Here is a 24,061-nt window from a genome sequence, read left to right on the forward strand (position 1 = left end):
TCAAGGAAATGTCTTTGCTTCTGATAATGATTAATGATAAAACTAGAGAAGTAGCACCGTATACATGAAAGTTCATAGTTTGCAGGAAACTTGTTCAGGAATAAGGTGTTGGATTCTAGTTCTTTCCGAAATGGGCATCTATCTACTAGTATGATGTTTTCTGAAAATAAATTTATAATGTGTACCGCAGTTGATATCTGCGAAGCCAGTCCTCTCCCTTCTCATAATAATCCGCCCTACTGAATGTTTGTTGTGGGAACTGCAAGTTTGCGGCGTAAACAGATGCACCACGCCATGCATCACGAACTGGATCTAATGCTCTTACCACCTTAATCGGCGACCCACATGGTCGAAGCATCCGGATTCCAGCTTCCAAGCGCTCACTGATACCAGGAAAGAGACAGCACCCACCAGTCATGAAGACTGAACTGGTCAATCTATCCTCCAGAGCCCCATCCGTAGATGGCAACCTCCTTATCGAAACCCCAGTCATCTCATCAAAACCTGCTTGATCTATCCCAACCAAGTTGGGGTGAAATAATATTTCAGGACATCGAAACCTTTCAACCCCAAGCACAATTTGGAAATCTTCCTTGGTGAGTGGACGAGCACGTGGTGCCTCAGCAGTAGCTGGTTGTGCAGCTGTTAATTCTGGTTTAGGAACAAATGTTGGGTCTATCTCCTGCAGAAACAGAGATCAATGAAGTAATGAGTGATCCATCTTACATGATAATTAGGAGAATTCCAAATTAATTTAATACACAACAGGGCAAATAAATTAACCTGGAGCCTAGCACAAACACGGGCCAGCTCTGCTTCATCTACATCTGCTCCATCATCATCGTCATCATTATCTTTGCTCATTAGTTTGTAAAGTTGCCAATCTTCATCTTTGGCACCAAAAGTATCCTCACCCTTCCCTCGGTCAAAGGCTGCTGTAGTTAAAAGGCGCATCCTTTCCCTCTGGGCAGCATTCAATCTTTCCCCACGCCCAACACCCCCTGACAAATTATTCCCATTTGCATGGCCTCCATTTGTCTTGAGTCTTTTCCGCTGCTCAACCTTCTCGTACAGTTCTTTGTATTTACTATGCATCTGGTCTAGATAAAGTTCAGGGTTCTCCCTGTTATAAGGAAAAAGCAATAAGAAGAGAGAAAGTACCAGTCAAAAAAGCAAATTAGAATCCCCAAGCCCAACTGTCTCTCTACCAATTCGAATTAAACAAACAAATCTTTACTTGAACTACATAGGGCTGCTCTTTTCTCCTCACCTCAGCCCCCATTTCTTAACAAGGTCAAAATGAATGTGACAAAGGAAAAAGAAAAATATACTCATAAGGTTGAGGCATACAAGCGTCTTTCTTCATCTTGTTGATTTTTCTTTTCCCGTTCTAATTCTTCTTCAAAGCGTTTCTGTTTAGCTCGCTGCCGGCCCTCTGTCGTGGTTTTAAGAAAAACCTGCCTCTTCTTTTCCTTAAGCTGTCACAACAATATAGTCAAGGGTAAATACTATCATGAATTTCAGGCAAAGAAAAAAATCATCAATGACAAGAAATCTAACAAAAATAATAACGTAGTTCATTTTGAGTAGGCTGACAATTACAGTCCCCAAGGCCTTCTTAAATCTTTATTTTGCTTCTTCACATTATGACATAAAACACTTTTGCCCATAACTCCTGACTGCATCCAACTGGTTAACCTGATGTTTTATGCATTTGCCTAACAAAGCAAACACCAAAAAAGTGATGCAGATTAGCCATTTGGTATTAACGGTTACCTGCTCAGGTGTAAGCACGTTATCAGGAACATTGACAAGAGGATACTTCTCGCTTGTAGAAGAATCTGCCTTCTCCTCATTTTCAGCTTGTTCAGCCTTTGGTTCACCTTTTGCTTTTCTTAATGATTGTGACACTTTCATCAGAGTTGATTCTATTTCCTGTTTAGAAACATAACCAGTCTCTGACAGGAAAGACTGAATTTCTTCCTGTTGAACTTGTTCAAGTTGCTGCAAAAGAAATTCCAATCCATGTAATTGATTTTCTAGTTCATTTATTCTAGAAGACCTCTTTGCTTCAGCCATTTCTCTCAATCTTTGACCTTGTCTTTCCCTTATAGCAGCCTTTCTTGCAATCTCTTCTTCTGAAGGAGGTTCTTCCATTGGTGGTGGAACCCATGGGAGCTGCCAACACCTGGATTTATCTTCAGCTTCCTTGCCCCCTTTCTGTCACAGTAATTGAACTTTCAGCCGTTGCAAAAAGGATGGCAGAAGAAAAAAGCTAAGTCATTACCTGAAATAATTGAGCTTCTAAAGCATAATCAAGTGCAACATAACAGTGTTCCATCTTCAGATCTTCAACCTTTTCCCATGTGAATCTTGCCCTATTATAAGCATTTAAAAGACATTATCAGATGTTCCATGCAAGCAGGTCGTATTTGATTCTGGCAACTTAGCTGAATTTACACTCACATGTGATGAGGATACTTAAGTGAAAGAAGTTGCTTCAAATGGTCAGTAACATGGTATCCACCAATGTTAGTTCGGCAGCATCCTTTGTAAACAGGCTCACCATCAACAAACTGAAGCCAAAGGAAACCCACATCATAAAAAATGAAAGACAACCAAATCCTGAACCTCAATGCTTACATTCTGTTAGTAAAATCTAATAATGCATTGTATCAGTCACATTTCCCAAAACCCTATTCTTCGGTCTATAACATGATATACCTTCCTAAGCCAGCCATGCACCAGACCACTAAACAGATTCACCGAAGAGACGTAGTGAGATACCAGCGCTAAACATTTTTTCTGATGCTGACATCATTATGATGACATATTAAAGAAAATTCCTCACAGAAACTAATTTATCAAGTCATCCCCATTAATGCCAACATGCTAAAAATGCTCCTAAACCAAATAATGACCACTCAACTTCGCAAATATACGCACCAAAGGTAAATATGAAGTCTATAAAACATACTGGAATGACATGAGTTGTTGTAAATCCCGGGCAGATAGCTAGACCATCTTTGTCACAAATTCCATGCTGTTGATTATATTTATAGCTGAAAGCAGCATCAACACCAAATGCTGTAATCACATACAGAAAAACTCATACATCAGAGGACATAAATATCATTGGGGCAAATAATTTCTCAAGACACAATATAAATAACAAGTATTAGCCCCAACTAATAACAAAACTTATTTCAAAGAAACACTTGGGCCCTACTCATGTGGGCAAGACCATGTATCCCTCTGGTAAAACAACTGAGCCTGATAGGTAACATTAAAAATTTTTCATAGAATTAAAAGGAGTGCTTATACCTACTGATGGAACTCCATAAGTCTCAAAAAGAAGTTCTGCCATTTTACTACGAGACTGAACTGGGTTGCACACACATTCTGTGATCAGGACAGGATGATCGATCTGTTCTGCCCTCAAACAAACAACAAATCAATAAAGAATAAATCAAAATTGAACCATTAAGTACAGCACAAAAAGTATTAATACTGGAAATGGCAGCCAATAAAACAATGCAGAATGAAGAACAAATGACAAACAAAGTTCAAGTCTTTTATAGGTGTGCAGATGTTCAAAGACACATATAAGTTAACCTAAAACTACGAGCTGAAGATAATCTACATATTGCTAAAGCATTCCTAATTAAGAACACAAGCAGATGTAATTCAGGCCATTTAGGAGATAAGAACAAAAGCTATAAAGTTATCATTGTACCCGAGATCCATTTGCACCCAATCGATCAAAGGCAAAGTCAAGAATCTGTAAATACAAGAACAGAATGCTCAAAGTTAGCATGCTCCCAATACTTAAAACAAATAAGTAAGCATTACAATCACGTTAACAGCCAAGCCAGACCAACTCTTATCCGATGTTCCCGACCTACCAAAGGCATCTCTTATTTTACATTCAAACCCCAAATTTTAATTCGCTACTTCACGCAATTCCATACTGAAGAAAATAAAAAGGAATGATGTATGTAAAAGATTTTACATACATATTCCATGATTTCAAACTGGAAGACAACATTGCTATCGAAAGCGGAACGAGGGCCCGAACGTGTGCAATCAAAGTATCTCAGTAAAGCAGGATCATGGTCACCAACAATTGTCACGGTTTCCCCTGCAACACCCAAAAACAAAACATAATTTAACCTTAGCTCATCTTCAATTTTCACTTTTCGGTTTTGCTTGAGAGAGAGAGAGTACCGGTGGCTTTGTGACGAGGTCTTTGAACAATGTTACGGAAAACAACCCGCGGCTCATTCTCTCCTGCCCAGCTGTGAAATGCACATACACAAGTCAGGATGTAAGCAAGTAAAAAGAAGAAAGTTAGGGTTTGGTTTGGTTAAGCTACCCGATACGAAAATAGGAAGCGCCATTGTCGATGACGATGGGAGTTGAGGAAGGAAACAGATCGTAATCCGTTTGCCTTTGTATTTTCGATATAAAAGGCATTTTTGGGCGGCTGTTTTTTGGTTACTGCCTTTGAATGGGGAAGAATGAGAGTCCAGGGAAAAGGGTTTTTTCTAAGAGTGAAGCGGAGAGACGGTGAAGCGTGAGACTGGTAGAGAATAAAGAAAACACTCTAAGATAAATAAAAAGGTTGGCAAAAAGAAACGAAAGCGGGGATAGCTCAGTTGGGAGAGCGTCAGACTGAAGATCTGAAGGTCGCGTGTTCGATCCACGCTCACCGCAGTTTTATAATTATCACTTACTTTTTAATTTTTATTATCCATGGTTTAATGATCATTATGGTTTATGCTTTATAATTATCCTTTACTTTTAATTATCCATGGTTAAATGGTATTATCATTTACTTTTTATTATCCATGGTTTAATTATCATTATGGTTTATAATTATCATTTACTTTTAATTATCCATTGTTAAATGGTATTATCATTTACTTTTATAATTATCATTTACTTTTATTATCCATGGTTTAATTATCATTATGGTTTATAATTATCATTTACTTTTAATTATCCATGGTTAAATGGTATTATCGTTTACTTTTATAATTATCATTCTTATATTTTATTTTCATGGTTTATGGTTTATTATAAGTCTAAAATATATATGGCTAAAACTTATTTTCTCTTTATTTTCATGGTTTATTATAAGTCTAATTGCCCATAAATATTGCATGCAGAGTAAGATTAGTATCAATAATTTCCTAAAGTTCTTATGCATCTTACCATATTATAAAATAGTCCTAAGATAAATTATTAATAATACTCCCAATTTGACTCAATTTGAATATATAATAATATTGTACCCAAATGATGTGAAATCCAAATTTGTTAAATCTAAATATGAGCCTAATTTGAACCAAATTAGTATTTTTTTTTTTGTATGACAAAATACTTTAAAATATTTATAAACTATTTAAAAAAATTTCAAATAAGTCCTTAATATTTTATTATGTTCAATCAAATCTCTATAGTTTTTTTGAGCCAAAAATAGATATTTACAAATAATGATTAATTAACGTTTGTTAGTCAAATGATATTGATCATTTATACTTATATGATATACTGACTTATAGTATCAATCCTAAAGTTCTTATGGATATTAGCATATGTATAAAATAGTTATAAATAAATTATTAATTATACTCCCATTTTGACTTAATTTGAATATTTAATAATATTGTACCTAGATGATGTGAAATCCAAATTTGTTAAATCTAAATATGAGCCTAATTTGAACAAAATTAGTATTTTTTTATGACATAATACTTTAAAATATCTATAAACTTTTTAAAAAATTTCAAATAAGTCTTTAATATTTTATTATATTTAATCAAATCTCTATAGTTTTTTTGAGCCAAAAACATATATTTACAAGTAATGGTTGATTAAAGGTCATTAGTCAAAATAATATTAATCATTTATACTCATATGATATATTGATTTGTCATAATAGACAATTAGATTATCACATTATTCACATCAACATATCATGTCATCCATTATGAGAAATTAAAATATCATATGGATCGAACGCATATACAACTATATAAAAACATATACTTTATGAAATAATGTGACTCATATAAGATTTTGTATAAGAGATAACTAAAAAGTAATTATATAAATTCATGAATTTATTTCTTTTAATTATATATACATAATAATAAAAAATTAAAAATTGAATAATGATGGCCATCACTACCTTGACTCCATCACCATTATTATAAAATTGAAAGAAAGAGATTGGAGAACTAGGGGTTTCATTGGGCCAACTAAGCATGTCTAATTCAACCCGTAGCCAACTTTCTCCACTAACCCTACAACCAGAACCCAGCCCACGTAAAACCCATAAACGAGGATCAGGGAATATTCAAACATAACCATCAACTCGATTCTGTCCCAGCCCCCTTTATGAGTCACTTCAATCGGACCCAACTTCAACACATGAACCAATTTCCCACCACATGAGCACACCCCACCTTCTCAAGGGCCCCACGCCGACAGAAAGAGACCCAAAAAGTCCGAGTTTCAAACGTCAAATCAAGCAGCCACGTGTCATGCCACGTAAGTTTTTCATCGGACGTGGGATCCACTTTAGCGAGAGCTTTTTCGTTTTCTAGTTGCTTCTACCACACGTTTAGATAAGTCAAAGAAACCACCCCATCGTCCCTAGACGCCATCACCCAGCAAAACTCTCTCGTATAAAATCCGATCCAAACCTTCCATTTCCTTTCCATCTCTTTCGTTTTTGCTTCTCTGTTTTTCCCCTCTCTGTCATGGAGATTTACGAACACGAAGAAGGTTACATGACGCCGAGGCGGCCGATACATACGGCGTCTCCGCCTTGTCCACCAGCTCCGAAGAAGAAACGACCGGTTTACGAGAAGGTGGAGCCACCGAAGGGTGGGTTTTTTAAGCCACCTGGTCTCGAGGCTTTGTTTTCAGATTTGGTGCCAAGAAGGGAAGCTTGCGTTTGAAGCGAAAGTTGTTGTCGTTTTCGGTTTTGTAAATTCCACGAAAATTAAATTTTCTTTTTTTATGTAGTAGTCATATTTTGTACAGGTTTTTCTTTTTCTCTCTTTTTTTGGTTTCAAGCTTATTTGAAACTGAAAATTTGAAATATTTTGTTATTAAGTGATGTATAATAGAAATAAAATATGATTATTAGTGTAAATATTGTTTTTTTAATTTTTTAATTATTCATATTTGATAAATTTTTAATAAGACGTGTACCTTGGGGTAATTTGATTAAGAAAATTTTTTAATTAAATTAATGGGAAGGGCAGTAAAAATAAACCGAAATGTTTAATTAATTAATCAAATTAAATCGGTTAATTGAATTTTTTTTAGTAATGGATTTTAATATACTCAAGTTCAATTTTCATATTTTCATATTTTAATGTTGATTTCATAATAAATAAAAGTAAATTCTTAAATTTTAACATCACAAGTCTCATAACATTACAACGCTCCGATAACCAAGATTATAAAATATTAATATGTTATATATATTATTATATGTTTTTAATAACTTATCCATATGATAATATAAGTTCATTGATTTCCATTTATTCTTAGTTTAATATTTCAATGTTGAATTATATATATATATATATAAAAAATCATTATCATCAATTAAATTTGTTTGTGGAGGTTTTTGTGTATATGATAAGATAAGGATGCAATTTGTGTATATCTACTTAAGGATATTAATCTAATTTAAAGTTCTTTTGGAGTCTAGATTTCTATTATTTTAATTTTTTTGCTTATTTTGACTTCAAATTACATATTAGCTAAATCTATAACTCTTTTATATATTTTTTAAGATATTTAAAAAAATATTTATCATACATTTCAATAACCGGATTAAAGTAACAGGATTACAATTAGTCGTAGATAAGTGCTAATTATAGAAAGATTATCTTAAAAGTTTGATTGATTAAACATACTAAAAAGATCATCTTAAAATTCGATTAATAGGAAAAATTTTTAAAATCAAAACGGAGAGAATATACTGAATTAATAAAATTAATGGAACCATTTTAACCGATTTGTACTTAACCCTAATTTCAACCAAGCTTTTTATTTAGTGAATTAAAAAGAGAACTTACCGAACCAAATAAAAAAAAAAAGGTTTTAATTATTTGAACAATATGAGAGAGGAGTTTATATTGGGTTTGAGAGATTAGGGCTTTGAGAAGTGGATTTTTCAGTTGGGCTAAGGATTGGGCTTAGGGTAATCTTTGGACCAATTAAATGCATTTTTGGGTCGAAATATTGGGCCTTTGTAAGCCCAAACTCATTCATAATGTTATTTATTGATCGCGTCAAAATTGTCTTTTTTTTTTTTTTTCAAAATATAACGCAATTGGAAATGAACATTGAAAATAATAATAATAATGACTAATGCGAAGATCAAATTGTAATATAATTTTAAAAACAATTTAATATGAGATATATAAAATCGCTTAAAACTGTGTCCCGAATCAATGTTGAGTTGAAAGTTTATATTTTATGAAAATTTAATCACGATAATTAAAAGAGTTTTTATTCATTTACATATATTTTAGTGTCGACTGAACTTAATTCAAGTGAGGTACGAACGAAAACACTTTGATCCGAGTCGAATATTTTTACGATCTTATTCTCTCCAAACCCTACTTTTTTTTTGAGTCAAAATCGGAATCAAGTTTGGGTTATGCTAAACTCACACTTGGAAAACAAGAAGAAATAAAGGAAAAAAAAAAGGTCATGGAAAACCTGAAAGGGAAAGTTAAATTTGGAACATAATTGTACCAAAGTAGGTGACAAGGTTCACTTATTGAAGGGTACGAGGTGTACCAACGGTCTGGTGCAGTGCTGTTAGCTAGTCCTCTCTTTGTGGTTTGGCATTCTTCGGCCTTATGGGCATTGGATTCTCTATTTCAGGTGATTTTATGGGTCCCTTCTGATCCAATTTATTCCCTCTTTGATATAACAGCATGTTTAAGTACTTGGGCAGCTTTGGAAATTCAATGGATCGAATCCAGTCGTATTATCTTTGGATTAAAGTGAAAAAGAAATTAATGTCTTTCTTTTATTCCAATTTATTCGTGTCATCCTTGCACAGGTGTCAGTCAAAGTTAAAAAAAAAAAAAAACTCGTGTTTCAATTCCACATCAAGCGGTGTTGCATACTACTCTATTTTGCTAGTCTTTTAGAGAGAGATTAATAGTTTCGTGACAAAGTAGTATTGAAGCAAACTCAACCTTGATTCCATTGACCTTAAATATTTTCAAAAAGAGATAGATAGGATTATTGATGATGATGATGACGACATATCGTCAAATTAGATAAAGATAAATGTCTCGTTAAGTGTTTAAAAAAATATATATATATTTCAATCTTATATCAGACAAAAATAATTTTAAAAAATTTATGAGTATTTGTATTGCACACACTATCGGATTACTTTTTTAAGCAAAGGTAATAGCCCCGATCGATGATACTAAGGGTGGGATTAAGGGAGTAGAAACAGGAAAACGCTTGGGAGTCTAGCGCATGAACCTTATGAGATACCAATAATGTAAATGCGATGGGAGCTTGCTGCTCCTTCTGACCTGCACAATGCTGAATCCAGCTTTGCGCCTGCGGGTGAACGAATCCCGAGTCAACTACGAGAGTACTGAAATTTTGTATAGCTTGCCCAAACTTTGCTTTAACCAGTTTTCCCTGCCTAGACACGTTCACAATTCCTTTGTGTGGAATGTAGAGCCCTAGCTAGTCTGATATATCCCTCCCTCCATTCTTTCAAAAAAGGAGATAAAGAAAGAGGTGAGAGAGGGAGAGCTCACTGCTGATCAGCTGACAACCTTATAAGACATTTTCTTAGATGAGTAAATGCATGGCGTCATTGGCATCACATCAAGATGGAACAATATGCTCAGAGAAATCCATACCCAAAGCTAACTAGGGACCAGAGCATTGCTTTGCATGGCATGATCATCACCATCATCATCATCATAAAAGAAAATAAAATTATCACCATCAACATCATGCATGTGATCACAGTCATGCACTTATTAAAAGAAAAAGAGAAGTAGCCTAGCCTCCATCAATGCACTGGTAATTTGACAAAAAAAAAATGGTATCAAATGTCAATGGAAAGAGATGACTAAAAATGGGTACAATTGAGCAAGTGGTTTGTTTACCTCGATCAACAAGAACCCCACAGTTTTGTTTTCGAAAAGATCTCACCATCTTATCCATCACTTAGATTCCCCTAAGTAAAAGCCCAATCCTTTTTTTTTCACCATCTCTCCATGATATATGTGATTCCATTTGGCATGAAGAACACACGACTACCAAAAAATTCTTTCAGAAATTTTGTACTGTATTGGCAAATTTCAACACCCAATGCCACAAGGAAAAGAGTTTTCTTCATGCTTGCATGATTTTGGTTGAATTTTACAAGCAATTAAATAAAGAAAAATTATTCATTTAATCACTTAATGCTTGCATGATCATTCAATCATCATTTTTAGAAGTTAATGACTATTGGACTTGATTTTTTTGCGTCAATTGATTTTAATTACGTAAAACATTCATATCTTATCATCTATCATGTGATTAGTTTACTTTTTTATATGTTTCGATGATTTTTTGAATTAATATTTAAATTTTTTTGTATAACATAAGAGAGAGAGAGTCAACCAAGAAAAACTATATAGTTAAGATTCAGTTGTAAACAGGCATAAGTAGTAATTAGAACCCAAGAGAAAGGAGCCAAAAGGGGTCAAGAAAACAATGGATAAAGAGGGAGAGAGATGGCGTGTTCAAGGGAAAGAAAAAATGGCAGCTGAATGAAGGCTATACGATGAAATAGGCTAAGAACGTTTGGGCTTTCCATTTATAGAAAGCTATACATGGATGCAATGCCTCCAGCTGCTGCTGCTGCTTAGTAATGTAATATATCTAAGGCAGTGCTTCTCTGATCAGCGGAATTTCTGGGGTGTTTTCGACAAATCATTTCAGAGCTGGGTTAGGCTGCTGTCAAACCAACTAGATTAGGGCTAGCTTATGTAGTTATTGTCTACTTGTAAAGAAAAAAGTACATGAGAGGATTAATGAGTACTAGTGTAATTAATTAATTACTATTGATTTTTATCTTTTTTTTTTCTTATATTTAACAAGTCTATATACAAAGCGTTACTTAACATATATGATATAAGATATAATTATTTCATATAAGAAGGAACGGAATAAATCAACGTAAGGTTGTATCTATTGTTAAGATATTTTGCAAGATGCAAGCAAAACGTTGTTATTTTATTCGATTTTTTAGAATACCCGACGTATAATTATGGTATCGAATTTAGCAACTTTAATTAATATAATTGTTATAAAATTTTACAACTTAAAATTTAAAAAATATTGAAAATTTTGGAATCCAAGTAAGTTGGGCTCGCTATTTAAGTATTGAAAAAACAAATAACCAAAAATTTAAAATAAAAAACCTAACTATTTATGTATGAATTTGTAGCCATGGATTTTTCTTGATATATGGAAAGATTAATAATAGTTTGTGTACGTCGAATATACTGTCCATAAATAATAAATTAAATCGATTAAATATTTAGATATTTGATTTAATGATAAATATATATTTATTTAAATAATATGAATTCTAATCTATTTGCTTTAAATTAAAAAATATGTATATCAAGCTATAGTTGAGGAAAGCTACTTGATTTTGTGTTTGAAAGGAGAACAAGGTTGTAGGCCACGAGAAATACACGTAGCCCCCACACAATTGTGAAAAGGAAGATCCTCTACCAAATCAATGTGGAAGCAAAGCAACACTCTCCCTTTCTTTTTCCTTCTATTTTCTTATATATATATATATATTACCCTTTAGATTTTTTTTTTATTTTTATTATCATCAATATATCACTTCAAAGAGAAAGCAAGAAGCTCTGATTTGACACACCATAATGGAGAACGATAGAGAAATTTTGATGTGGAAGCATGTCACATTATTAGACTAATGTAGAGGATAAGTATTAGAGTTAACCTAATTATTTGCCAACGAGAAATCGGTTGAATCGGTTAATTCGTTTGTTTATCGATGATGAGAAGTATTAAATTTTCAAGAGTTGATAATTTTTCGTTATAAGATAGAAATTGGGATAACTGATTTATCTAGATTTCATTGACTGAAAAAAAAAAAGACATATTTTCTTTTGATGATATAAATACTATAAACCAATTTTAATAACTTTACTCAAATTTGCCATGCCTGGTCCTCTCAGCAGCTGATACCATGCTTAGCTATTGATGGGAACAAAAATAAATTGCACATTTAATTTGGAAGGTGAACAAAAAATGACAAAAGAAAAAACCCTTAATTAAAACTCTTCTCTGCATCATCAGCCTTTCCTTAAATAAAATGGACCCCTTTTAATTTGATTTTCCAAAATTGAAAAATCTTAATGTTACCTTCTCTTAGGAAAGAGCCATGTAGCCAGATGCTTTGATGCCATTATCTTAATTAAGAAAGTATATACAGCTGTGAATAACATATAACATAACATATATATTTATATATATATTTCCAAATTTTCTGCATTTAGTGGGGTGTGTTTCAGGTTTTTGCAAAGAATGGAGAGAATATTGGTTGGCACCAGATTTGCTGTTATCATGTCAAGCTTTCAATTGAATTTTGTGGGTCTCTCTGGCAAATATATATATATATATATATATATATATATGTATGTATGTATGTATATATATGTATGTATGTATGTATTTATCCTGGTTAAGTAGAGAGAGGCTAGGGACAGGCTGCAGAACTGGAAGGGAAGGCCTTTCTGGCTTTTCCCAATTATTTGCTGATATTTAGTTGGGTAGGCCACAATTTTCTGCTTGGTGTAGAAAAAATCCTTTAAAAGTTACTAAAAAGGTTAAGTGATACCCTCTTTTACTTTTTCTTGGAAAATCAATTTAGGTTTTATTGATTTGATAGGAAGGATGAAAAAGTTATTTTGTCAAAAAATAAAATAAAATTATACAATATATGCAGCAACAAGTTGCAGAAATAAGAATTTATATATTAATTAGGTACATATTATGAGAGCATATAAAGATTCAAGATTAACTATTGCAAAATGACACAAGACCTTAACCTAGTTGATGATTTTTAACTTGTTAAGCTTTCATCTCGAGAGTAAAATTAAAGTTCAAACTTAACTTTTTATATATACGTGTGTATGCATACACACGTGTCAGTGTAATTAGACGTGAAAAATTTAAAAATGTAAAAATAAAGTGAAAGGATAAACACCTAAAGCATATGCAGACAATTTATAAACCCTAAGCTCTAGAGACAACTCACCCTCCAAAAAGACATTAATAAAGATATAAAAGAGCAAAGTTGATGTTGTCTTGGGAGCCAAGAAGTTTTATAAATTAACCCAACTCTTATATATGAATGAGTATGACATACAATATCGAATTGATCAATTACTTTATTTTTATCTTGCATGTTTTCATAAAACACATAGACATAGTATCGAAATGGTTATATTAATGAATTTATAGTAAATTGCATCATTCTTAAGTTTGAATGGTCTACGATAATTAAAAATTAATTAATTTATAATGTTTTTTAAATAAATATAAAAATATTATCCGAAAGTTACATTTTTATTTCTTTTTTATTGTATCGTACAAAAACGTTGCACTTTTATCGATACTTAAAATAAAAAAGAAAACCCGAATTTATAAAAAGATGTTGGAAATAATCAAAGCTTTCACATCTTTTTAACATATATTAGGTTGCTAGAATCATTACTCTCACCATATTCACAACAAGAGGATATAGTCTAGGTGTAAAGATTTAATTTTGTTGTGCATATGCTATTTACTCACACAGTAACCGAAGAGACGGAGCAGCAGATTGTCCGTACGAGGATATGTGTGCAGCAAACTGGCTCCACTTCTCCGTGTTCGACGCTTGTCCGTCTCTCTATTTGTCCGTACAGCTTCAGCCAAATCGATGTCACATCATCTTGCTCTTCTTTGAGAAGAGGGTTGGGTTGAATATGGAACTTTAGAATAATTTTGGAGTTTCACTTATTGGGACGCTATTGCGTATGAAGAAAAGCTCTCTCTTTTGAAGCACCGATACACCCGAAAGCACACACAGTGTTTAACTTCTCAGAGGAATCATCATCAAGGATCAAAAGCTTTTGCCCTTTCTTTGTTTTGCAAGATTTCCCGAGAAGGAGCTATAAGGCAATTCACTTTCTACTTTCTAGTAGGTATATGTTTGCAATGGGTAATTTCCTGTGCCTCTCTTCCTTTATCAACATGGAAGAGAGATATGATCATATCCCAAAGTCATTGGCAAATTTACATTTACATTTGAGAGATTTCAATCATATGCACATTGTATCTTATTTGGTTGGCATCACACAGTCAAATGCATGTGGGAGAGAAAAAGCTTAGAGGGGAGTGATCCATCATTCCTTGTCCCTTGTCATGAGACTCATCATGGCCCATTCAGGAACATGAATACTCGTAATTCTATGATTTACCATGGAAGTTGGAAAGAAGTAGGTATTGTTGATTTAATAGTACAATATAACAGGTTCGAAATTGAAAGAAGTAGGCATTGTTGATTAATAGTACAATTTAACAGGTTCGAAATTCTCATTCTTTTCTTTTCTTTGATGCATGTTATAGTGCTAGACGGCCAAGAATCTCCAAAGAAAGGGAAGAAGAAAAGGAGAATAAAAAAGATCAACTTCATCAAAGAGGTTTAGAGAAAATCTCTAATCATTCCAAACTCTACTGCTTGTTTGTTACCCTAATTAACGCATAAATGTACTTAAAACTTATCTGATTGATACCAAAAATTTTTCTACCTTTCAAATCATATTCGGGTTGAAAAAAAAAAAGATAATATTCTGAATCGATACGTCATTCCTGACCTATCATGCATTTATAAGTACTAGTGGGAAGATTGCGTATGCAAGTATTATCATAGAAAAAATACAAATCAATATAGATAGATCCGTGCAAGGAATTGTAATAAGAACAAGGGGATGTAGGAATTGTATGAACTTTTACTGTCAGCACCAGCCTTTTCTTTGATTTCTTTTCCCCTCTTTTCTTGAATTATGACAGTCACCTCAATTTCATCATCAATTTGAATAGGAATGAACTTGTTAAAGAGATCATGAAATTATATATGTACATAAAACTAGAATTAATAATCAAAGAGGGAAATTACAAGATACCAAATAAAAGCATATGAAGGAAACAAATGCTAAGTATATAAGCATAAAATTATGGCATATATATGTAGTGAAAATGGGTATAGCTTCATCAATCTAGCTAGCTCATCTTTAAGAGAAAAGAGTGAATAATTAACCAGCAGTTGATCGGGGGCCCAGAACTTATTATAGGTTCAACGTTTTCAACCTCTCTCAAAGGCAGGATGTAAATGAGAAACAAATAGAAGAAATATTTATGGGCTGGCTTCTAAGTATAGTATTTAATAATTTAATGGAGGGGTTATTACCTATTGTTTTAATGCATAAACTAAACATGGAAATTGACAACTTAAAAATGTACCAAAAAAGGGTATAAAACTTTGTAAAACTCAGACTGGGAAAGAAAAAAAGCTTGATAAAAAGAACCAAAAAATGGCAAGTGAGGGCATCAAAACAAGGAACCTGCTGAGGCAGAGAAACCCTAGCTCTCTAGCTATAGGGAAACTAGGAAAGAGAGAGACCCCTTTGGCGGGGTCAAGTCAGGGCCCTGTCAATTCCAATCCAGCCCCAGCTCTCCACCACTTGATGGAAAAATACTTGTTCAGGACGCAACATATACATATCAAAGCCACCATTACTGGGTAAGTTGTTGTTTTTGTTTTTGTTTTTCTATTTTTTTACCCAATTTTCGTATTGGCTAATGATATTTCTGTTGACATGTATAGTGAAAAAAACAAAAAAATAGAGCAAAAAACTGAGTCACAGAAAAGAGTAAAGAGTTTTGGTAAATTTGGTACCAAGGATTACGATGTGTAACTGTTGTGGGTACTCAGTCTCTCTCTCTCTCTCTCTCTCTTTCCCTTTCTATTTCTCTCTTCTATCTGACAAATCTCTCAACTCACCCCAAGTCACCAACCAATCCAAACCTATTCATTACTCTCTTTTTCTTCTTCCTCTTCCTCTTTGGTGTACCCTCGATCTCTATATATTTATACCCTTCAACCCTCTCTTCTATATCCCTCAATAGTCCTCAACATATTTTCTTTCATTTCTCTCTTAGTTTTAAAGGGTTCCTTTTAGTTTTGATAAACTTTGCTTCATCATTCTTCACTTACTTTTTTTTGAAGTGTATGCAACCACACAAACAAGTACCTTTCTTTTTTATCTCAAGTGGGTCTTTGCTTATTTCACATCTCTAGAGATTGGGTTTAAACTTTTGAACCCCCTTTTTTATTTTTATTTTCTGCTTTTTAGCTTTCTTTTTTCTTTGCCCTTTTCTTTTTTCTTCTTTTTTATTTCACTTGGGATAATTATGATTTAGGGTTAGGGTTAGGGTTTTTTTATCACTCCTTTTCTTTTGCATGGGGCTGATATGATGATGAAGTTGAAGATCTAATGATGATACAACAGTCACTGTTTGCTGATGGAGCATCATCAAGATTCACAAAACTTTTTTTAGGGCTAATGATCAATGGTGAAGATCATGCTTCACTATACAATCAGCCCTTTGAATATGTATGGGAATCTTGATGATGCTGCAGCGGCAATAAATGGCTAAATTTTTATGCTCCCATTTCCATCCACAAGGTACAAGCAAACAGCTATCCAAACATGGATTCTATGATCATGTTTGATGAACTTTACCAGCTTCAAAAAACCAATGAAGGTGAAGTGGTGAACTCAGTTAACTCCCTTTTTTATTTCTCTAATTTTCTCTTTAAGTAAAGATGTTTTAACATTTTGATAAATGTTATTAGGGTTTTGGCTATGACCCAAGTTGCAATATAATGTAATAATATCTGTCTGAGATTTCATTTTTCAGTGTTGGATTGTTATCTGACTAATTTCAGAAGATTTTCAGCTGCAAAAACTCCTGATTTCTTCAGTGGGTATGTCTGTACTTTGCTTTAAATTTTTATGTACCATAAAGAGAAATGATGATCAGGTAGTTGCTTTTTATTTCTTGGATACTTGAGGTTCTTAGTCCCTTTTACTCTCTCTTCCCTTCTGGTTTCTTCTCTTAGATCTTTAAGTAATTTCCATATTGAAAAAAAAGAAAGGAAAAAGAAAGACTATGCTAGTCTTCAGATCTCCGTAAGCAGCTTTTCTTTTACATATTATTCACAGCTCACAGCTTGGGAATATAGAACAGGTCTTTCATACAATCATTTTGTTACTGCTGTACATTTTTTTGTTCATTTTGTACTGTGTTTTTTTCCTTCTTTCTTTTCTAATTTTCATTCTCTTTTCCTTTCAAATTAATTGCTTTAAAAATATTTTTAAACTTATACAATGAAAATGTGTATTTTATTGTACTTTGGGGCTATATGTCTTGTCATTCACTATTTACTTATATTTGCTTTAAATGGTTCTTTATGATGGAAGATAGGCCATATTGGATGGTTTCTCTCTATTTTTCTTTTCCTATTCTAATGTCTTATATACTATTTATCATTGAGTTCATGAAGTTTTACCAAGAACATAAAAATCACTGTGAAAAATTAAGAAAAAGCTCAGAAAAAGTTCATTTTGCATGCCATTTAGTTTAATCATTGAGTTCTTGATGTTTCCTCTTGTTTCACAGGTCATACATAGAGTTTGGCTCTCTCATTATTACCATGTGCACTACTGGATCTTCCACAAAGATTAATGGTTGCTTCTTAATCTAATGTGTTTTTTTATTCTAATTAATTAATTGTTGCATGTCCTTTTCATAAAATTAATTATAAAAAAAATCCTTTTGATGGGATTACAAATGTAATTGGGTTGGATATTAAGCTTATGTATTTCATTTAGAAGGTTTCCTAGTTCATTCACTTCATTGTATAACGTGGAGTAATTAAGTATCAAATAATCTTGTTTTACTAAGATTACATGCCAAGGAAAGAAAATGGCTAAGGTTTCATGTGGTTGATTTATTTCTTTATTATTTGTCTTTGATTTTCTATTCAAACAAAACCTAAATGTGTATATGGACGCGTGAGATTCATCTTAATGGACAAAACGAAAAACTTTTAATTAAAATTTTGATTTTAAAGGTTAAATCGGATTTTATAAATTAAAATACTTGCAATAAATTTGATCATTAATTGTTCGAATAACTAATTGATTAACACTACAACATATCCAATATGATAATTCCTTTCAAAACCCTCCTACCACTTGCTATCCACATATCTAAATCTCTATCCATTGGAATATCCAAATTTCCCTCTATCCATATATTTGATTTGGTATTATTAGAAATTAGTTAAATTGACATTAATTTGATTGACCTAATATAATTATTTGCTAAGGTTTCAATTTTTTTTAGCTAATTCCTAGTCAAGGTTCTTATGGGGCATTTGATTTTCCAAAGAAAATTGTGAATACGCTATAGTATATAATAAATATTGGAATCTATTTTTTTACCAAACTAAGGTATCAATTGTAAAGATGATGCAAAGCTAGAAAAATAGTTTGATCTAATAGTTATTTATACATCATTTTTTCCTTATATCTTAACTAGGCATCAATTTTTCATTTATAATCCTAATAATTTTCACCTCAAATTGGGCTTTTTGTATAAAATCTTTCATGTAATTTCTCCAAATAAAACTATTGGGCAAAGCCTGGAAATGACCCATTTCTTATATTGGGCCATAATTTTGTTAGCCCAACTTGTATTAAGAAGATGGACTGATGGGCCTAAGTAATCACCCTATATCTCCTCTGGGCAAGTATTGGACATGAGGGTTTAAACTAAGTTAAATTATTTTTGTATATAGTTGTTTAACATGAGAGATTGCTAACAAGTCAATACAATAAGGAATTATAGAGTTTTTGGTCTTGATTTAAAACTCAAAATTAAAGATTCTTTGATATATTGAATATTACGGTAATCAAACATTTAACTCGATGATAAATTTACGTTTTACTTATCTACGGGGTTAAACTTCAAATGATAATATTCAAATCATAAATCGTATCCTATCGATTTTTTTTGTTTAAATGGAGTTTTGCATGTTGAATTTTATTTTTATATTGTATTGGAAAATCAAAATTACCACTCCTTAATAAGCTAGCCCAACTTGGCAGATAAAAATACATGCATGCAATTAAGTCCTCTGATTATTTTCTTAATAAATCTGAATAAGAAAGCTTAGTTTAATTTCTTGCAAATAAATTAAGCATTGGTTCTTGTCTGACAAATCAAAGCATAAAATCTCTTGTCATTAAAATCTTCTAAACTACCCCAAAGCATAAATAAAATATTCAATCATTGTGGGTCAGATTTCTTTGTTTCTTCTCCACATAATTTTATTCATGTTTCTTATCAATTTTTAGATTTAGACATCAACTCTAATAAATAAATAAATAGGCTTGGAACAAAGATATGGGGAATGATGCTCATGTGTCCCCAAATTTGCCAAATGAAAGGGGGCAAATTTATACACTCTTAACCAACTTGCTCCAACAATAAATGAATTAAGGGTTTTTTTAATGGAAAAAAAGATTTGGAAATGGATAAATTAAGGGTCTAATTATTAGAAGTAGTGGGAATAAATGGAAGAAGATTGCTATGCTATCTACCTTTGCCTTTCACATTTCTTCCTATGTTTTTTTTTTTTCAATTTATCAACTGAAAATACAACATTTTCAATGGGAAATGTAAGCTATAATTTTCTTTGAAAGTAGCACATGGAAGTGACGTGGATAGAAACCTACAAATTAGAATAAAACATGTGAGGTTGCAAGCAAAAACTACTTAATTATTGTAAATATATATATATATATATATATATAAAGAGAGAGAAGATTCATGCGTATGCATAAATATGTAAAACGGTTACACTAACGTCTCATTGATATATCTTATTAAAAAATTAATAACATCACAAGTAAATATAGATAATTTGTTGATTTTGGATTCGAATAATTTATGATCCATTAACTACCTCTATGATGCTTAGATGCCTCTTTATTTCTTAATTTGAGTTCTTGATCTCTTGCATGTGGTTTAGGTAAAAAATGTAAAACCCTAATGTTACATTTGCATGTGTTTTGTTTACATTGATATTGTAGAACTTTGACTGGTCTCGAGTCAACTAAAACACATTCACAAGCATAAAAAAGATACCCCCCATGAACTATAGAAAAAGCTAAAGAAATTGTTAAAGAAGAGGTGGATACATTAGAATAGTAAGATAATATCCCATCCATTGAACAATGGCATGGTCTGGCCTTTGAAGGAGTTTTCTCCTCATGTAATTTCACCTTCAGCCCCAGAAAAAAGGGATTGTTCTTTAGCTTTGTAGCAGTTCATCCATGGAAATTAGAGTTTGGATATTGATCAAAGCCAAGGAAAGGCCATGTAAGTAGAAGGGTTTCTGTGATGAGTAACTGTCTGGTCTGAATTTGTACCAAGCAAGGAAAATCTCCTGTCTGGAGTTCTACTTTATGAGTAAAGAGAACTTACTTATATTTGAGAGAAAATGAAACAACCAGGGAAGTTGTTCAATTCATTCGTAGGAAGCAAGAAAGTTTCTTGTCTGTCCCTGTTATGAACAATTCACAATTTCAATGGAAGTTGTCTGATCTCTAGGATTGTGTATGTGTCTAAATGCATTCCACCAAACCCTGAAAATCTTTGGGGGGATCATATTTAGTCATCCTGAAGATACATTCGATTGAGACAAGCTAAATTAGAGGCATATTACAAGCTGAAAACTTGTGTTGTTTTCTATGATTGCTTCAACAACTGTGTATATATGCCAAATTTCCATCAAATTTTTTAGGTACTTGCCCAATGGAATCATTATCAACAGTTTCATCAATCCGGCGCCTTATCCAGCCAAGAAAACAATCTTTATAGATGGATGATTTTTGGTAGAAAAGAAAAGCATCAAATCTCATCTAATCATCATAGAAATTAGTTATGAAATTTCGGTCAATAAAGCAGTCCTCCATGAACAAGTTAGTCAAATGCTGTCATCTTTTTCCCCCCCACCATCTTTTTTGCTCCAAATCATGCTTTCTTTTGGATATAATTAGCAAATTTCAGACAGCATTAAGAAGCATGCTAAAAATATTCCCTTAAACAGTGATAAATAATAATGTCTCATCATCCTTTTTCACTTCTTTAAATTTCCCATGCTTTGTAGCAGCAAAGATTTGACTGAGGTTTTTGCACTATTTTTCCATTGAATTTCTTTCTTTTGTCTGCTACTAGGCATTGTTGGTTTGTGAACATCCAAATACTGCATGATGCCACCGTTTTAAAGGGTTTTCTCACATGGAAGCATGTGACTTTCTTTTTCCCCCCCTTGGAACTGACTAGATAGATAGGCAATGAGTTCATTAATCCTTCACTAACAGGTAGATTTTCCCTGCTAAACTATTTGTTTATATGTCTATATATCCTGCTTGTGCTAGGCACGTCCATTAAGTTAATAATTTGAGCAGTTAAGTGAAAATCTGTAAAGTTTACATTCAGATATATAGATGTCATCCCTTAACAGCCTTAGCTGCAAAGCTTGGTTATATATGTTTTGAATAAGGACAATATCTAACTACCCCATGATCCTAGATGCTATCCCTTCGATTCTTAATTTAGTATGTATTTGTTCTTCATGTGGTAGATGATGCGGTGTGACATAACAACGCATTTTCGAGCCGTTTAGAAGAATATTAAGTTAGCAATTAAGCTTGATGACCATACATAACAAATGGAAGAAGAAAACATCATCATGTATTTTACTTTTGGTCACTGCACCCTATTCCTAGAACATGGGCATGCTTTAAGGGATCTGTTTCTACATTTGAAACTCGATTATATTAAGCATATTACTAAAATTTGAATTGCTTTAAAGAAGCTTATGATTGAGAATGAACCGGCACTGATAGAAGATATAGTAACGAATTTGTTCGCAGTTTTTATAATTTCTAGATCATTTATAAAGGCAGTCTTGGATATCCATTTTTAATTATAATGCTGACATGGAGAAATGAGCTGTCTGAAGAATTGTTTATGGCTAATTGAACTTCTAGTTCACTATCGAAGTAATCATTGGTTTGGGGCCTTTACTAAGCAAGCAAATTTCCCCATTATAAGTGGATATGAAGTAATCAGGAAATCAAGGTAACTTTCTGGTTTTGTACATGGGAAACAGTTAATACTTGAAGTAGGCAAGGGTATCTGGAATATCTCCAAGGAAGATTGACTGAAAATGGTATTGAAGGAACAAGAAACAGATGGTTTTTTCAGGGATAAGCTGTCCAAATGCATTTAACAAAACCCATATGAACTTTATAACTAATCAAGTAACCGGATGGTATGCTATCAGTGTGGTTGATACTTTCAGCTGGGACAGATTGAATTTTTAGGCTCAAGATAGACAATTGAATCACAGCTATGAATTTTGTTTTATATACCAGTTAATGCGCTGACTGCATACCTTTTTGTGTTTTTGTGTGGCTATAGTTAGGCCATGCATACTGGTTGGTGTTTATCTACTGCAAGCAACATTAACGTTTGGCATTGGGAAGATAGTTACAGAATTATGGGAAGAAAAGAGGATTGGCAAAGCTTTAAATGGGGCAGATCATGTTAATGAAATCTATTGTCTTGGTTAAAGAAAGTCAAACAAGGCAAGAAGATCTTATCCAATCATAGTTATCAGTATCAAATCATTAGATTATAAACCAAATATAACAGTCAAATTATATCAGACATTTGTTGTTGCTCTCTCTAATCAAAGTTCTAGTTCCACATAGATTCTGACAGCAATAAGAAAGAAACTCTTCTTTAAGCAAAAGAATACTGCATATGCCTCCTCTTAAGGACCCTCTCTTTCTTTCCCTCTTATCATATCCCTGAGAAGAAAGAAAACAAAAGGGTTTGACTGCAAATTTTTTTTCAGAAATTTTTATGTTCTTTGTTGTTACTTGCATATGGTTAGGCAGTTTTGCAAGGAGGTTGGTGTCTGGATATGAAGACTCAAAACGGTATTCGAATCTTCTGGTTTGAAGGTTTTGCCTCACATGGCTGCATGTGAATGTTCTCATCTCTCAGTAGCCACTTGATACATAAGAACAAACAACACCGTTGGGTTAAATTCAGCATGTAATCTCCACTTGAGCTTGAGAAAACAAAAGGGTAATCCAGAATAAGACAAAACCCTTTCTAATTATTGACTAGCCCTCGATCCAAGATGCCAAGTCCTCATTCTCTAAACTAGTTCTCTTGCATTTAACTTAATGAACTTAGAGTAAAAGTTTTTTTCTTTTTTTTTTTTATGGAGCAGCATGTCAGCTACTGCCGAGAACTTTGACTGGTATACTAAGCAAAAACAAAGATACCAATAAAATCCAATCAAAGTAAACAGTTTAAAGTATTTTGAGAGCAAATGCTGCTTCCCCAATGAACATGGCAAGCTTTAAGGGAGCTCCTGTTGATCATTTCTTCATATTTTTCTGTTCTTTTTGTTATGAAAAGTTGGGGAAAGTGATGCAGTGATAGATTCCACATGTAGAGCTGATGATTGAAGGTGCAATTCATTGCACTGACAAAGAGAAATTGGTGATTTGTTTCCAATTTTAATATCTTCATTCATGGAAGGCAGTCTTGGATTTGTTCTAGGCAAGAGCAAAGACAAGTTTTAGCTCAGAAGAAAAGTTCTTGTGTATGAGGGTTGTTATATAGTATCGATGTAATTAAAATATTATTTATTATTTTATATCACATAATATTAATGTAAAAAATATTAATATATTATAATGAATTATTACATAATAAACTAATATAATATAATGATATAATCAAGTGTTAG

At 32.7% G+C, this 24,061-nt stretch overlaps 1 protein-coding gene and 1 non-coding gene across 3 annotated transcripts; one reads left to right on the forward strand and one right to left on the reverse strand.

Moving 5' to 3' along the window:
- ARP5 (actin-related protein 5) lies at positions 1-4,554 on the reverse strand. 2 transcript variants are annotated; one of them, XM_018129344.2, is made up of 12 exons: positions 4,376-4,554; positions 4,228-4,298; positions 4,017-4,141; positions 3,737-3,781; positions 3,325-3,427; positions 2,978-3,087; positions 2,467-2,576; positions 2,288-2,378; positions 1,777-2,220; positions 1,351-1,478; positions 784-1,123; positions 1-682 (listed from the first exon to the last, which is right to left on the reverse strand). In XM_018129344.2, the coding sequence occupies exons 1-12, from the start codon at positions 4,474-4,476 to the stop codon at positions 173-175; spliced, it is 2,178 nt and encodes a 725-aa protein (XP_017984833.2). In that variant the 5' UTR covers positions 4,477-4,554; the 3' UTR covers positions 1-172. The 2 variants fall into 2 exon arrangements, with proteins under 2 accessions (XP_017984833.2, XP_017984834.2); XM_018129345.2 differs by lacking the exons at positions 4,228-4,298; positions 4,376-4,554 and having other exon boundaries at positions 3,325-3,432; positions 4,017-4,111.
- Positions 4,555-4,643: 89 nt separating this feature from the next.
- On the forward strand, positions 4,644-4,716 carry TRNAF-GAA (transfer RNA phenylalanine (anticodon GAA)). The gene has a single exon. It is a non-coding gene; the product is annotated as a tRNA-Phe (tRNA).
- The last annotated feature ends 19,345 nt before the right edge of the window (positions 4,717-24,061 follow it).

The sequence above is a fragment of the Theobroma cacao genome, chromosome 10 (assembly GCF_053813885.1).
Source record: "Theobroma cacao isolate CCN51 chromosome 10, ASM5381388v1, whole genome shotgun sequence".
In the NCBI taxonomy this organism is placed as follows: domain Eukaryota; kingdom Viridiplantae; phylum Streptophyta; class Magnoliopsida; order Malvales; family Malvaceae; genus Theobroma; species Theobroma cacao.

Excerpts from the sequence above, each read along its gene's own strand:
- ARP5 (XM_018129344.2), bottom strand. The coding sequence starts at position 4,476 with ATGCCTTTTATATCGAAAATACAAAGGCAAACGGATTACGATCTGTTT. Across the intron at positions 4,299-4,375 it reads GCTTCCTATTTTCGTATCGG|CTGGGCAGGAGAGAATGAGC; the intron begins GTAGCTTAACCA and ends TGCATTTCACAG. Across the intron at positions 2,379-2,466 it reads CTTAAGTATCCTCATCACAT|GGCAAGATTCACATGGGAAA; the intron begins GTGAGTGTAAAT and ends TGCTTATAATAG.